At 38.3% G+C, this 16,154-nt stretch overlaps 1 protein-coding gene across 1 annotated transcript in view; it reads left to right on the top strand.

Moving 5' to 3' along the window:
- The window catches only part of LOC104298314 (solute carrier family 12 member 7), a 57,144-nt gene that overhangs the window by 16,528 nt on the left and 24,462 nt on the right, over nt 1–16,154 (top strand). Inside the window, exons 3-11 of the mRNA XM_054160959.1 lie at nt 99–221; nt 2,632–2,778; nt 3,422–3,476; nt 4,709–4,839; nt 6,415–6,656; nt 8,697–8,908; nt 13,012–13,179; nt 14,297–14,395; nt 15,060–15,117. Of these exons, the coding sequence (XP_054016934.1) occupies nt 99–221; nt 2,632–2,778; nt 3,422–3,476; nt 4,709–4,839; nt 6,415–6,656; nt 8,697–8,908; nt 13,012–13,179; nt 14,297–14,395; nt 15,060–15,117 (1,235 nt within the window). The remainder of the gene's footprint in view (nt 1–98; nt 222–2,631; nt 2,779–3,421; nt 3,477–4,708; nt 4,840–6,414; nt 6,657–8,696; nt 8,909–13,011; nt 13,180–14,296; nt 14,396–15,059; nt 15,118–16,154) is intronic.

The raw sequence follows: 16,154 nt of genomic DNA, 5'->3' as shown, positions 1-16,154 counted from the left end.
GATTTTGGTGAATCGGGACTGACATGCTGAGTGTGTATTTGAAATAGTATCATAAAACTATGACTTAATAATAAAAACTGTATTCTTAATCTCAATAGGAAGAAATGGATAGCAATCCCATGGTGTCATCTCTCCTTAATAAACTAGCAAACTACACTAACCTAACTCAAGGGGTGGTGGAACATGAAGCAGATGAAGACAGCAAGCGAAAGGAAGTCAAGGTATTTAAACTTCTAATAAGGTATTGAGACAACGCTAGCCACAGAGAGAAGCATTTTGCAACCTAAAAAGAAAACATGTGGATGCTATCTGGAGCAAATATTGTAGTGCTGTACTTAAAATCATGTTGCAGTGGGAAATGTATTAATTCACTGTTCTTGTTAGCATTGTTTTAGCAGGATGTTGCTGTAAGGGCAGTAGTCCATCCAGTTTCCTCTTTCTTTCCTTCTGTCCTTTTATGAGCCCTGGCACCTTTTCTCTACCTCTAGTGAGGATACAGTATGATTTCCTTTTGTGTTGTTTGTTTGTTTGTTTTTACTGGTTCATTAATACACTTTAATTGGCTGGGTTTTTTTAACCTGTTTGAAATTTAAGAAAAACTTGTGATGAAACACACCACTCCTTCAAAGCATATTGGCCCCTGTTAACATGGTAGTAGTTTTTGAGCAGCTTTCACATTTCTGTGTGTTGGAGTAAGTATTTTTAAAGCTTAAAGGACATATTTCAAGAAAACTTTGTTGCTTACATGACAAATATAATTGTCGAGGGGTGTGGAGTAAGGAAAGGAAAAGGCTCTTTGCCACATCCCTAAACACACTTGCTAGAAGATGGCAGCTTCAAGGATTGTGTACTGGATATCCAAAGTGGCTCTGAAGAAATGGGAAGTCTGCAAAAGTTGGAGTCTGCAATTAGATGTTGGATTGATCCCCCTGCAAGCAGGGAGCTGTTTCAGAAAGGGAAAGCTTGGCTCAAAAACATGTGACCTGACAAAGTGAAAACATTTGCAGGCAAGGAGGGATGATGATCTGGAAGTGGTTGAACATAATGACTGAAATAAAGAAGCTTAAGGTAGATACTGGGAGAAAGAAAGCATACTGTGAGTCCCTTATCTGTGTAGGGGAAGGGCTGATGCTACAGAGTTTTTATGCTGAGCTGTGGAGAAAGGAGAAGCACCTAAGAATGAGTAACAGAAACATAGCAGAAGATGCAGATTGAGGAAAAGGTGCTTGAAAGTCAGATTAGAACTGGAGCTCATTCAACTGAAAGGGAGATTTATGGTGGAACTGTTTACATTAGGACTTGACTAATACAGGAAGTTGGTAACAGGACAATGGGCTAGGGTGAGAAATTAAATCTGTCTTAGGGTTCTGCTTATCCTGCAATTGTTTGTGTGGGGTGTTCTTTGTCTGAGTTTGGTTTTTTTGTGGTGTTTTTGTTTAGTTTTAGTGTGGGTTGGTTTTTTTTTTTGTCTTGTGCTTATTCTTTATTTGTGAAGGTACAGCCTGAGATGTAAAAACCCCAAAACTGATCAACTTACTTGATCCTTACTGTGATCCCTGTCTTCCATCCAGCTGCTGTTTAATGCAACACAGTGTTAGTCCCTTTGGAGCTGATCAGCCAAATGAACACCATGTCCTTATGTGTACTTAACCTTGTTTGAGCACCATATGCTGGCCTGAAAACACAATTTCTGTGCATGTGTCTTTTCAGTTCCCTGTCTGGAATTTAGTGATGGTTCAATAGTAGCCTGGCAGAGGAACATTTTTAGTGGCATAATTGAGACCATAGCATTGATGATGTATGTGGATATTGCCCATGATGCCAAAAATATTAGTCTAGTGGTATTCCATGATTCCTTCAAGTACTTAAATGTTAATGTTTTTTTTTTTTTTTTTTAAACTTCTAAAGCACCAATACTTGTCTGCTTGCATATTTAAATTGACTGCCCCTTTTCACAACCTGAGTTGTAATTTAAGAACTTCTGGAAACTTACTGTGTATAACTATTGCTTCGAAGTTGAGTATTCCAAGGCCTGACTTCAGAATTGTAGGAGGCTGGAATTTTAGTGATGAAGCCTGAATGTGTTTGTGTAGATCTTGACACCCATGATGATCACCTGCAAACAAAGTACAAACAAATAGACTACATTGTGGCAGGATTTACACCTTTTGCAAAACCAAACTGTAGTCAGGTCTGCATTTCTTCTGGTCTTGTCTGCCTCTTTTTTTTAAGAAACATTTTTTTTGTGGACCAGCTGCAGGGCAATTGGTGATCAACTTCTTGGAGATTATATTTGACATTTTGATTATGGCAGGAACCTCTGTTCAACAGTAGTCCATAACTGATATTTCAGAAGGAAGTTTGTAAAGCTTTTTAATCAACAGATCAAGCAGTGTCCTACCCCTATGAATATTTAATCTGGACTCCTGTGGATCAAGAGGGTTTGCTGTCTCAAATTTTTGTATTTCAGGAGTCACTCTGAATAGCCTAGCAAAGCTGAGCACTCTCAAGCTACCCTTCAGTTTCATTTGGCATTTGTTCATGGAGTATTTGTGATAAGTGTTTCTGTGAGAAAGTGCTTATGGACTTAAATTTAGTGCAGAGCAGTTAATGTTGTGACTTCATTTCCAGGTTCCACGTATGGGCACTTGTATTGGTGTGTACTTGCCCTGCTTGCAAAATATCTTGGGAGTCATCCTTTTCCTACGTTTAACGTGGATTGTGGGAACAGCTGGAGTTCTTGAGTCTTTCATCATTGTGTTCATGTGTTGTGCTTGTGTAAGTTAATCTTTCTTTACTGTTGGCAAATCTCTGATACAGTAGTACTGCAGCCTTCTAACATGAGTAGCAGAGAAAGATTACTCCGTACTGATTAAATATCAGCACAACTGAGATGCATGCGAAACGTCATTCTAGCCTATTCAGAATCTCTTGAGTTGATTAAGCTTTTGTTTGAAGTATTTATTATATGGATTTTACTAAATCAGCTTTTGGCAAATATTTAATGATTTATGTGGAGATCTGCTTTCCAGAACCAAGCGAAATAATAGACTACAAATCAATCCACAATATTATGTCCATAAATCAATCTTTTGGAACGAGAGACAAGAACATTATGTTGTCATAACAATAACACATAGGTTGTCACTTTTAATTGGAATGAGTGTATTATTTGAAGTATATCCAGTGGTCTGTATTCTGTTTGTCTTAGACTGCATAAGACTGAATCTTCTATGGAAAAATGGAGTGCTTAGTTTACATGGATATGTCTAACCAAAGATGTGATCATTTTTGGTTGCTGTAACAACTTTGGTGGTGGAATGTTTAAAAAAATCTAGTTTCCCCTGCATCCCTTTGTCTTGCCTTGTCTTTCTGAAAAACTTGTGGCATTTTAAGTTTCCTCTGTTTCATCTTTCCACAGACCATGCTAACAGCAATTTCCATGAGTGCAATAGCAACAAATGGTGTAGTTCCAGGTAATGAAGAATTTTATCATTAATGGCAAATGGTCAAATGATGAAAGTTTAAAGCTGGGATAAAATGTACTGTAGTCTGAGATACCAGAAGTAATGTTTTTGTCAAGACCACATGTTCTTTTAACTGGTGTATAAATGACCTTTTTAAGGTGAGATACAATGTTTTGACCAGACCTTCTGGGAACTGTGAGCTGTAGCAAACTTGTCATTAGCTTTTTGGTTCTGTTTGAATGAAAGATGTTAAAAGTTTAAACTAATGGAGGCTGAGGTTCATGCAAAGCAGATTTTTTTTGTGCAAACTTACACATGAGACTGCTGATTTGGGGTGTGTGTGTGTTTTCCACCTGAATTTGTCTAGATTCCATTTCTAAATACTGGAATTGGTTATATTGCTTTCTGTTTGAACAGCAGCCAGTCTGCTGGCAGAAATCTTTTTCTAAGTGCTTAAAGTTCTACTGATTTTTGCACAAGCCTTGTGCATCTTTATTTAAAAGAAATCACTTTTTGTTTCTTCTTTCTTCCTCAGTTGCCATAAGTGGGGAAAATATGAATTTAAGAAAAGATAGAGAGGAAACTAGAGAGAAACATGCCTGACAGGGGTTGGAGAAGTTCTAGGTAAAGCGGCAAACAGCTTGAATCTTGGAGCCTTGTTGAAAGGGAAGTGATACAGTGAAAATGGAGATGGGTGTCTCATGACTTAAAGATGATGCATGTATATTGGAAAAATGAGCAAGGTGAACTGAAAAATTCAGGGGCAGAGTCAATACATGAGTAGAACAGAAAATGCAGTCTCTCCCTAACACTCTTTAAATGGTACTGAAAAAAAGCCTGTAGTGAAAGTAGTAATGGTTTCATATACAGAAAAGAAAAAGCATGTATGTTAGTGAAACAAATTCTATTTTGTCCCTATCTCAAATAACTTAGTCTGAAATTTTATTGTTTGATAGCTTCTAACCCCAGGTTGCTCACAAAAGATTGATTCACATCTATTTATACCTGCATATCCTTTTCTTAATTTACTTTCAGATTTTTTTCCACTTTGCCTTAGTTGTTTCCCAGCAAATACACATGGGGATATTCATTTTGGTGGCATTGAGTACAGTTCTGGTGTGAATGTTTCAATGGAGATGCATGCAGTACTTGGCTTGATTGTTGATTGATTCAGATTTTTGTGCATTATGGCTATCCTTCCTCTAAAGGGCTGGAGTCTTTTTGGTTTTGTTACTTCACAGCTGGAGGCTCTTACTACATGATTTCAAGATCTTTAGGGCCAGAGTTTGGTGGAGCAGTGGGACTTTGTTTCTACTTGGGCACAACTTTTGCAGGAGCAATGTACATTCTTGGCACCATTGAAATTTTACTGGTAAGTACTAGTTTCTCTTAACATTCATTGTGCTTGGGCTGTTTTGAGAGGTTGAGGAATGCACTTGGCCTAAAATACATTTTCATGTGGTGATTTCTGAAAATTTTAAGAGTGTTTTGATACTATTATCTGCAGTGTGTCAGTATTTATTCATGCCTGTGACTTTAGAAAAGTTCAAGGAACTCTGATCAGCCATACAAAAATTAAGGCTGTTTTGATGTAAGTTTGTTTTACTTAGTTATCAAATTCTACTTGATTTCTACACTTGGTAATTTGTACCAGATGCACTGTATCTTGCACTCTTTTATGACATGTTCTGAATACCAACTGTCCTATAAATTATGCCTGTGCTACTGTACACCTACAGAGTGACAAGGAAAACTTGGTAAGATGTACCTAAAATTCCATAATCAAAAGTATAGAACTGAACTGGAGGGGGAAAATGGAAATATTTCATCATATTTGGCAGAAAAGAATATCACATCAAGAGGTAGACTTTGGAGGTAGTGTTTAGATTTAATTTGGTGTTAATAGGATGAGGGGGGAATGGACTGAAGCTTGAGGACAGCACATTTTGACTGCATGTTAGAAATTCTTTAGTGAGACACTGGAACCGGTTGCCCAGGAAGGTTGTGAAGGTGTTCAGTACCAGGTTGGATGAGGCTTTGAGCAACCTTGTCCAGTGGAAGATGTCCCTGTCTGTGGCCAGAGGGGTGGAACTAGATGGTCTTTAAAGGTCATTTCCAGCCTAAACCATTCTATGAATCTACAATTTGCTGATCACAATTTTTTTTGGTGATGGATTTGTCTGGTTTGAGATGTGTTTGAGCTAGTTTTTAGGTTTCTTAATTTTTGTCAATAGCTATCACCCCTTCAGGTCCTTAGTAGTTTTGTTTTCTGTCAGTCAGATGATTGCATTTGAGGAGAGTAAGCTCTTAAAGGGGAGAGAAGCAGCTAGGTTAGAATAGAATTAACCAGGTTGGAAAAGACCTTTGAGATCGAGTCCAACCTATCATCCAACACTATCGAATCAATTAAACCATGGCACCAAGCACCCCATCCAGCCTCTTCCTAAGCACCTCCAGTGATGGTGACTCTACCACCTCCCTGGGCAGCCCATTCCAACGGCCAATCACTCTTTCTGGGAAGAACTTCTTCCTAGCATCCAGCCTAAACTTCCCCTGGCACAGCTTGAGACTGTGTCCTCTTGTTTTGGTACTGCTTGCCTGGGATAAGGGACCAACCCCCACCTGTCTACAACATCCCTTCAGGTAGTTGTAGATGGCAATAAGGTTTCCTCTGAGCCTCCTCTTCTCCAGGCTAAGCAACCCCAGCTCCCTCAGCCTCTCCTCATAGGCAGTATCTTATTCTCAAAACTACTTTTTCTTCATCCTCCAGTCCCCCCTTCCTTTTCCCTCTACACTTTTCTAAATGCCCACATCATTGGCTGAACTGGTTTGTGAAGGAGTGAACCTGATACTGTAATAGAATTCTAGATTTTTTTGAAGTTCAAGTAAATTTTCATGTGAATACATTTGTTACTACATGTATGATAGTTTGCCATATCTCTTGCAGACCTACATTACTCCAAGTGCTGCTATATTTAAAGCAGAAGAGGTTAGTGAAGAAACAGAGGCCATGCTGAACAACATGAGAGTTTATGGAACTTGTATTATCATTCTGATGGCCATAGTAGTCTTTGTGGGAGTAAAGTATGTCAACAAACTTGCACTGGTCTTCCTTGCCTGTGTGATTCTTTCCATCATTGCCATATATGCTGGAGTTATTAAGACTGCTTTTGACCCACCTGACTTTCCGTAAGTGCAATATTTTTAGATTGGATTATGTTAAAAAACAAACAAACAAAAAACATTTGGAGGAAGGGAATAGTTGTAACCATCTCCTGTTTTAAGGTAAACCTCAAAATACAAGCACAGTGGCTTCAAAGGTAGGTTTTGTGTGGCTTAGGCATTTATGTGCTGAGTTGATGCCTGTCTGAATCTTTCATCGTTCACGAGATATGGTACTCTGGAAAATGTTTTGTTACTTAGTTATTGGCTGCTATTCCATGAACAGCAGAAGAACAGGAAGGTGCTTTTTGCTGGTAGTAAACAGATTTTTTTTTTTTTTTTTTTTTAACAAAAACTAATAGAACAAAGTAAAATTTACTGAAATGTAGCTATGAACCACAGTTAAGAAAAGCTTTCAAACTTTCTTTATCATGAGGAAATTTTTGTAACTTCCATTTTTCTCTACTTAAAATGTAGATGTTGCGCTGTTAAATTCACTTGTCTGTGAAGGCTTTCTGCCATGCTGTTACTGTTACACTTAGCATGTTGCTTCTCAACACCTTTAGCTTGTGTTTCTCTTGGCTCATCAAGAGCTACTTTTGTGTAATTTTAATTGTGTGACTTGTATTTTTGAGTCTTTCTATTTGGAGAGAAAAAGAATAGTAATGCTTACAACATGAGCAGAACAGCCTGGTAAGTTTTGTTATGGAGTGCTATCTGTTTTGTAGGATATATATGTGATTGTCTTGGGAGGGGGGTTGTGTGTAATAAAAATTATAGGTCATTTTCCAATAAATTTTGTCCAGTCTGCCTCAAAATGAGAAGCTCAAGTGAGTTTTCTTATTATGGTCACCACAAAGGCCAGTTTCCACTTAGCTGGTTAGTTAGGTTGGCATCACTAACTTCTGTCAGATTTGTGCCATTGTATGGATGTTAAAATAGTTTACTTCACAGTTTCTCATTTGAATCAAGCTGGAATATGTTTGAATTGGAACACATGCTGCTGTAGGGTCCACAAATCAATAGCAATTTAGAAGTAAAATGAGCAAGGCAAGTGGCAAGATGATGTTTGTTTTGGTTTATCACCAGAGCTCTCTTAAATCTGCTCAGCTTCCATGTGATGCTGTACACTGGTGTCCTGTACTCAGGGAGTCTACTGTTAATTGCTATCAGGAACAGCCTATTGTAATAGGACAGTGTTCTGTTTGACATACAACATGGCATTAGAACGAGTGTATTGTCTTTGTACTGTTTATCAGCTTTGTAACTGAGCTTCAGGGGTATCAGATGTGTACTGTTCTCTCTGACTTATATGCTTAACACAAATGTTTTATTTGATTTTTTTTTTTTGTTTCCTTCTGTTGTCTTCATAAATATTAGATATATTTCATTCTTAAGCAAGCCTGGCAAGGATAACTCCTAAGCATCTTTCATGTGGAAGTGTTCCTAGCTCTTCATAGTCTCTCCTGTTATGAACCTGCATTTTGGAAACTCTTCTGAGTTTTCTAATTTTCTTTCATTTTCGAGTCTTTAAATTGCTTCCTGCTGTGTGATTCTTTAAATTGTATTCCCATAAATGTGCTTGAATTCTGCTGTTTAGCCCTCCTGGCTTATTTCCTACCCCTTGGATTTTACTGTTTTTTAGGACCATGTCAAATCTTTATTTGCTAGAAAAGGGTATGATGTGCTTGCTTAATCTTGCTGGTTTATTTTCTTGGTCAGGCTCATCATTATATTAAGTATAATTTAATTTTACTTCTTTCTTGGACTGACTGAATCACCATCTCTTCAGTGGCTAAGCTGCTTGTTTTGATTGTATTTTCCAAGTAATAAATCAGAGGGCCAAGTAGCTGATTAATATCTTAAAGTAGAAATGTGCAATCGCTGTTTTAAGTATGACTGATGATAGTTTTATATGCAGAGCCTATATACTATTTTAGTGGATGAGTATAGGCCAGAATATGGATGGAATAACAAGTTTCTGAAGAAGTCCAGTGGAGATAAAATGTTTTAATGATCAACACTATATTGAAGGATCATGGTTGGTTTTATCTGTTTTGTTTGTAGCATCTGTCTGCTTGGAAACCGTACCTTGTCAAAACGCAGCTTTGATGTGTGTGCCAAATTTACTGAGAGCAATAATGAAACAAAGACTACAGCTCTTTGGAGCCTGTTCTGTGATAGTCCTTCGCTTAATGCTACCTGTGATGACTACTTTAATCTCAATAACGTAACAGAAATTCAAGGAATTCCAGGAATAATGAGTGGAGTTCTATCTGGTAAGTTGGAAAGCACAATCATTTGAACATTGTTCCTTTGGCCTGTAGCTGTTCAGTAATCATAGAATGGTTTGGGTTGGAAGGCACCTTTTAAAGATTATCTAGTTCCAACCCCTCTGCCATGGGCAGGGACATCTACTAGACCAGGTGTCTCAAGGCCTCATCCAACCAGGCTGCCATCCCTTTACCTTGACCAGGACAGAACCTGTGCAGGCCTGAGAAAGGACACCTTGATCATAGCCTGCTTACTCCTCCATAAGCCCAGAGTTTTGCAGATTCTGAGAGCAGGACTTGGCCTCCGCAGTAAATCCCTGCGGCAGGTTGATTTTGGCCACAACCTGCTCGCAGCCCATCCTGGAGTACTGCTTGTCCCCAGTAATGTAGTAACTGGCTGACTGGCCAGGGTTTCAGTATGCTCCTGGTGAGGGTATAACCCTTCCCTCCTCAGGCCTAGTCTGTCAATGCGTCTTTAGCTCTAATCTGCTTGCGTGCAACACTGCTACCTGGAGCAACTCCTGTAAAGCTTCTACCTGTTTTTAGATGCTTAGTATCTAATGCTTTAGTTTGCAGCATTGTAGCTTTATAAGCACTCTTTCAAAAACCATTGTTCTATCAAGGGGAAAAAAAAGGGCTCTTTGTTAGGACATTCTCAAACTGTCCTTGAAGAGAAGCTCTTTACAGTTTATAGAGGGTGCCTTGAGGAATGAAGTCATGTGGTTTGTCCTATGTGATGCATCCAGTTAGTGGTGGATGTGGAGAAAAGCAGGCTTTCTAGCGTCTTGTCTAGCATTTGGACAGGATGTTCTAGGAAGTGTGCAGATTTTCTTCTGTTTGTTCCTGTACAGTTGTGGCAGCTTGAGATTGCAGTTGCACTGGGTCATAGGGTTCATTTTGAACAGGTGATGGATTGTACTGTATACAAAGACTATTTCTGGGGACAGAATCAATGTTCTGATATCTCTCCTACTTCCCCTTAAAATAAGGTTTGGTGTATGTAAATATGTAGCTCTGCATAGGAAACTAAGTCTCTGCTGCCATACTAATTCAGTTTAAAATATCAATTATAAAGTGTATGAATACATAAAAACACACTAAATGAGGCAATAGGCTTCTCTATATTTTTTTAAGCATACAAATTCAGACTTAATCTGTTTCTTCAAGGAGAAATGAAGTTCTTTTCAGCTGAGTTGTTTGTTCCAAGAAATGTGACTTACCTTGTTCTATGCATTTTATAGTTTACCCCATGTTTATTTTCAGTGAATGCAGCATGAAACCTTTCTACTGAACTTTTGTTATGTTCAGAAGGCATCTGTGTGTTCTAATTTTTTGCTATGGTGTAAGCTTTTCTGCTTTTGCATGTTTCAGCTGAGAACTCATTTTTCTTCTTTTGGGAAAATGTGCTTTGTTTCTGCTAATAACTAATATTGCCTTGAACTAGCAGTGGTGTGTAAAAGTGCATTTCACTGTTCTGCTGTTAATTGATGCTGAGATCTCTAACAACCATTTAGAGTCTGCTGAAAGCTCACTGTGAGGGATACACTTTCTGGTGCTCATTGCTCGATACTTACCTGTAGTGAAGCTCATTGATTGCCTTCTGTGCACTCCCTGAGTGTAGTGTGTTGGCTTTTTGTGTGTTGCAATGGGTTTTGCTTTTACAACTTTGGGTATCTGAGTATTACCTCTAGGCTTTCTCATCGTACTACTAGCTTCTTTTTCCAGCCTCTTTGAGTGTACTGGAGAGCCCTAGTTACATCCTGCTACTGACCCTTGTGGAAGCTTACTGGTTGTTTCCCTGAATTATTAAAACTGCATTTACATTCATTTAGTAGTTGTTATCTGTCTCTGAAATGCCTTTTTTTAATCTGTGTGAGAAGTTTTGATGTTTTTCTTCTTATCCTACGGTTGCTATGGATTCCTTGGGTGAGGAATCTTTCAGAAATGTGGGGAATGCAAGTGGACTTAATGAAGTGGATCACCTTAATTTAAGTTTTTGTCTAAGAACTTGAATGCTTTCAACAACTTTCTTTTCCTAAAGCTATGCTGGGACTTCCTGAGTTCCTCAAAACTCAAGGGGGGAAAAAGCCCTGTGAATTGATGCTGGTTTTGTCAGAACTCAAAAATAGCACCCATCTGTTTTCTGTTTCTATCTGTTGCTCTTACTGCTATGAACTGTTGATGTGCAGATGCTACCTGTGAGCTTTTAGTTTCCTGATATCTCTGAAACTCTCTTTAGAAAGTTGGCCTCATATTTGTCATGTTTCAGTCCTTGGTTAGCAATATGATTTCAGGTAAACTCGAAGTTAGCTCAGGCCTTTCACTGTTTTTGCAGGTTTCAGGCTAAGTGCTGATTATTTTCCACTCTGGGCAAAGTGTGTGCTGTAGTTCTTTTCGCTGATGATTGTTGCTTTGAACCAGCACTGATGTGTAACAGTGCATTTCAATTGTCCTAGTGCCACGTAATGCTAAGAATACATTGAGTGGATCACATGTCCTGCTTGCTGATTGTGAGCACACATTCCGATGCCTAAGGTAAACTTGAACTTGACTGACGGCGATTCCTCAAGGATTTTCCTCCACTGATGGTGTATGTCATGGTTTGTGTGAAGACATTGCAGCTGCAGACTCTGCACTTGCAGGTTTGTTCAGCTGTGACTGGGAATACTCAGATATCATGCCTGAGCATCTCAGGAAGCATGTGTGGAGTCCTTGTACCATTTACTGAGCACTTGTGTAAGTTAAGTATGCATTTGTTAGGCTCCTTCCATAACTATTGTACTAATGGTGAATCATTCTACGAATAGCTGACCAAACATGCCCATGAAGAGTAAGTCCCCAATAGCAGTAATAATAATAATTAACTCTTTCTTTTATGGCTTTGGTTTTAACTCTGGATTACTTTGTTCCTCTTTGTTTCAATGAACTCTCTATCTTGGGACATTTACAGAAATGCAATCTCTTGCTGTGCTCAAGGTAACCTCGTGCTATTATGAAGACTAAGAATATTGTATTTCATTGCCTTAAGTTGTACTAGATGATGGAAATTGGCTATGAGATCATTGTTCTGGCAGCCCATGGGAGTTGTTTTCTTTTCTGTGGTGTAAAATCCTTTGGCTCTCATGAGGAGGGAGAATGTCTACTTTGTTTCTCAACACATAGAATAGAATTAACCAGGTTGGAAAAGACTTTTGAGATTGAGTCCAACCCATCACCCAACACCATCTAAACAACTAAACCATGGCACCAAGCACCCCATCCAGCCTCTTCCTAAACACCTCCAGTGATGGTGACTCCACCACCTCCCTGGGCAGCACATTCCAATGGCCAATCACTCTCTCTGTATAGAACTTCTTCCTGACATCCAGCCTAAACCTCCCCTGGCGCAGCTTGAGACTCTATCCTCTTGTTCTGGTGCTGGGTGCCTGGGAGAAGAGACCAACCTCCACCTGGCCACAAAAAGGTCTTCTCTGAGCCTTCTCTCTTCTAGACTAAGCAACCTCAGCTCCGTCAGCTTTTTTCAACGACAGCTTTTCTTATTTTTAAGTAAGAATCAGTATTGGCTGTTCTCACCATCTTGTCAAGGGACACAAGCAGTGTTTCCATAAATGTAAGCTTTCAAAAGTTTTACTGGTTCTTTGACCTGGCAATCTTCACTGAGCAACCATCCTGAGTTTGGGAATCTGAGCTGCATTCTGCACATTTTTTGCTTGTTTCAGGGTTTTGTTTGTTTGTTTCTGTTTGGGGTTTTGGGTTGTTTTGGTCTGGCTTTTTTTTTTTGTTTGGTTTTTCTGTGGGGTTTTTTGTGTTGGTTTTTGTTTGGTTGGTTTTTTGCTTATCAGTTCTTTTCTGGAGTCTTACTCTGTTTTTATCACCACGTAGAATACCTTCGCCATGAATAACTGAGTCCTGAACTGTTGTCCAATGTTATTCTGTACAGCAGATCAAAAGTACTGGAGATAAGAAGCATTTTTCCTTTTGACTTGCTGGTTTTTGACTTGATGGGGAGACATCATGATTTTAGCTTCAAAAGATTATCACTACTTAAAATCCTTGAACGGAGAGTTGAGACTGACTCTTGGTTGTTGGTTTTTTTTCCCCCCTTGTAGATAATCTATGGAGTGCCTATTCAGAAAAAGGATCTATAGTTGAGAAAAAAGACCAACCATCAGTTGCTGGATCAGAAGAGACAAAAATGAGTGGACTCCCTTATGTTTTTACAGACATCATGACCTACTTCACAATGCTTGTAGGGATTTATTTCCCATCTGTGACAGGTAGATGTTTTTCTTGTGCGGATGTGTACTTACAGCTGACATTTTTTTGGGGTAGTGTGTGAATGTTGATAATAAGTCACTAAGTCCCTATGTACCTAAAACCTTCTGGTGCTGGAGAGATATAGCTGGTTATTTTAGGGGGTTATAGGACTTAAACAAGAAATGGATTTAAGTGCTGCTTTCTGCTCATGAAAGGAAAACTAAAGCTCCATGTGTTATTAAATGTCTAATCAAAATAAGATGCAAGCATGAGAGAACAGTTGAATATTAAGGTGACTCAGGCATTCAAGCTATGACTGCCTGTGGTTTGTTTAAATGTTCAAAATTTGTCTTGCAGCTGTAACTAGTAGAGACTTTTTTTGTCCAGCTTAAGGTTTAGATTAGCTGTTCAGTGTTTTGCTAGGTCATGTATGACTGAAATAACCAGAAACGGTTTTCCTTACGAGACCAAATCACCAAGGTTGGAAAAGATCTCAAAGATCATCAAGTCCAACCTGTCACCAGAAAATTGTGATGTAGAGTAACAGCATTTGCTGGAAAATATTTTTGTGCTCTAGTTGGATTCAGAGAGATGTGTATGTGCAAGTTCATCAAAGTTTTGGTGCTTCCTGCTTGCTCCTCTCTCTTTTGTTTCTATATTTCTATCATTTACTTTATTGATTTGCTTGCATATCTTAATGCATGCATAGTAATAGTTTAGCGATAAGATAGATTATAGCTCTATTTAGGAGACATTGCAGTTGGTCATGCTGCATAAAATGGGTAAATCCTGTTGGTTTATAACATTTAACCACAAAATTTTGCTACTCTATTTCTTAGCTTTAAAAATAATTCTGAAGGTACATTTCAAAACCATGGTTTTGGGGTTTTTTTTCCTGTTTCTTTACTAAATTATCTGGAATTTATTCAGGCAACAATGGATGGTAACATAAGCTTATGAAGACAACTAAGCTATAATTTGAGGATTTGTGCGGGATTATAATACACTTTTGCAGCCTGTTCTATTGGTAATGATGTTTTAGATTAGGCTTAAATTTCCATGTGTGTGTTCTATTAGGTATTTACATGAAGCTGGTGTTAACTGGTTTTATGACAAATAAATTTGTTCTCTCTGAAGGTATTATGGCAGGTTCAAACAGATCTGGAGATCTTAAGGATGCTCAGAAATCTATTCCTACTGGAACAATTTTGGCCATTGCAACTACATCTTTTATTTGTATCCTTTATGCTGTGACCTTTCTTTCCTGGTGTTCATTCTGTAGGTGTAACAGTGTAGTTTTTGCATTGAAACATTATTAGCGTTGCCTGAGTATAAAATGCGTGAAATCTAAACTGAAAAACAGTATTTGTTGAAACCCAAATAGTATTAAAATATCAAATTTTATTTGCATTTATAAAAATATATCTTCTACTAGTGCTTCAAATTCCAAGACATGATTGGTGAGTTTAATTAAGCAATGTAGAGATTTTTAGCATTTTGCTTCAGCTGGCAGATTGCTTTGTTCTTAAGCTTGGGTATAACCAGTGAATGTCTTAAAGCAAACTAATAATAGAAACTGATAGTCCTTCAATACCTAGAAGACAGAAATGCTTATTATATATGAGAAAATATCTGTTCTGTTACATGATGTATGACCTGGTTACCCTCAGTATTTCACAAATCAACTGCACATCAAATGCAGTCACAGAGACCATAAACTAAAGTTGTAGCATGGAAGAATGAAAAACGCCAAAACTAAAAATCCACAGAACCACCAAAACAAAACCCACCTCATTTTATTATCATGGGCACTTCGATTTCATCCCTAGGTGAAAAATGATGTGCTTTCTCTTTCTCTATAATTACTTATAGCTCACTCTTCCTTCACTCTCTATAACAGATCTCTCCTGTATAGTGTTGTTTGGTGCCTGTATAGAAGGTGTGATATTAAGAGATAAGTAAGTCATGTTCAATTTCTAGTTTTACAGCAAGTGGGTTATGTTCATAGGACTTAATAGTGGCTCTTCTGGGCAATGTCTGTGTGATCTAGTTAGGTTAAAACTGGAGGGGAAGTCTTCTCAGTTAAACTGAGATCGCTGCAAAATAAATGTTCTCAAAATAAAAAACCATTGCTGCTCTCTGTGGAGCTGACAGGTGAGGGCAAAGAGTAGTATTACTCTTGGAGACGTAACATGCCTCTGAGGAACAGAGACCGGAAAACAGTTTTGACAGTTACATGACAAGGAAGAGTTCCTGAATGAGACTGCAGTGCAGGATCAGGCATATAGTTTCCATTGGATGTACCATTATTTTGTTGTTTGTGTTTTAAATGATCAGCAGTTGTGTCAGTTTTTGCCCATGTAATTGCTTGAGGGTATTTGAGGCACAGTATGAAGCACAAGGGTAAGAAATGTAATGGAGATAGACATGAACCCAGATCTCTGGATTTTGATACATTTCTCTCCTAGGAAAAGCTGAGGTGGCTAAGATGAATCTATTGGCAAGTCTTATGTTTGTTTCCTTGATGGTGTCTGGTTTTCTTTTCACTGCTTTTGATGATGAAGCAGTGGCATTGAGCCATTGTTTAGAAGGTTATGGAGATGGTGCTGACACAGCTTATTTCAAAACACTATCTTTAGTCTAGAAGGAAAACCATAACTTGAAAGCCGGATGCTAACCAAAGCTAATAAAAGAAGCGCCAAGGGATTAGTTTTACTTTTACAATGATCAGTGCATCAGTGAAAAATGTCTGATTTCCTTTTCTTCAAAGTAAATGCACAAACCAACTCAAGCTGATGCTTCAGACATAATTAATTCTGAATGATCAATTAACACAGAGTTAGTATCTACTAAATTCAAATGTTGGAAAGCAACATATTTAAATTTACTGGTGGGGGGGAGGTTTGGTGTGGTATGTGTTTTTGCAAGCTGTGAGCGCAGGTCATCTGTCCCTGGAGCATGATGCATTGTAGCAAGAGCACTGAATCCATGTTCT

This window comes from Dryobates pubescens, chromosome 4 (genome assembly GCF_014839835.1).
Source record: "Dryobates pubescens isolate bDryPub1 chromosome 4, bDryPub1.pri, whole genome shotgun sequence".
In the NCBI taxonomy this organism is placed as follows: Eukaryota; Metazoa; Chordata; class Aves; order Piciformes; family Picidae; genus Dryobates; species Dryobates pubescens.
This window is presented reverse-complemented; position numbering and strand designations above follow the sequence as displayed.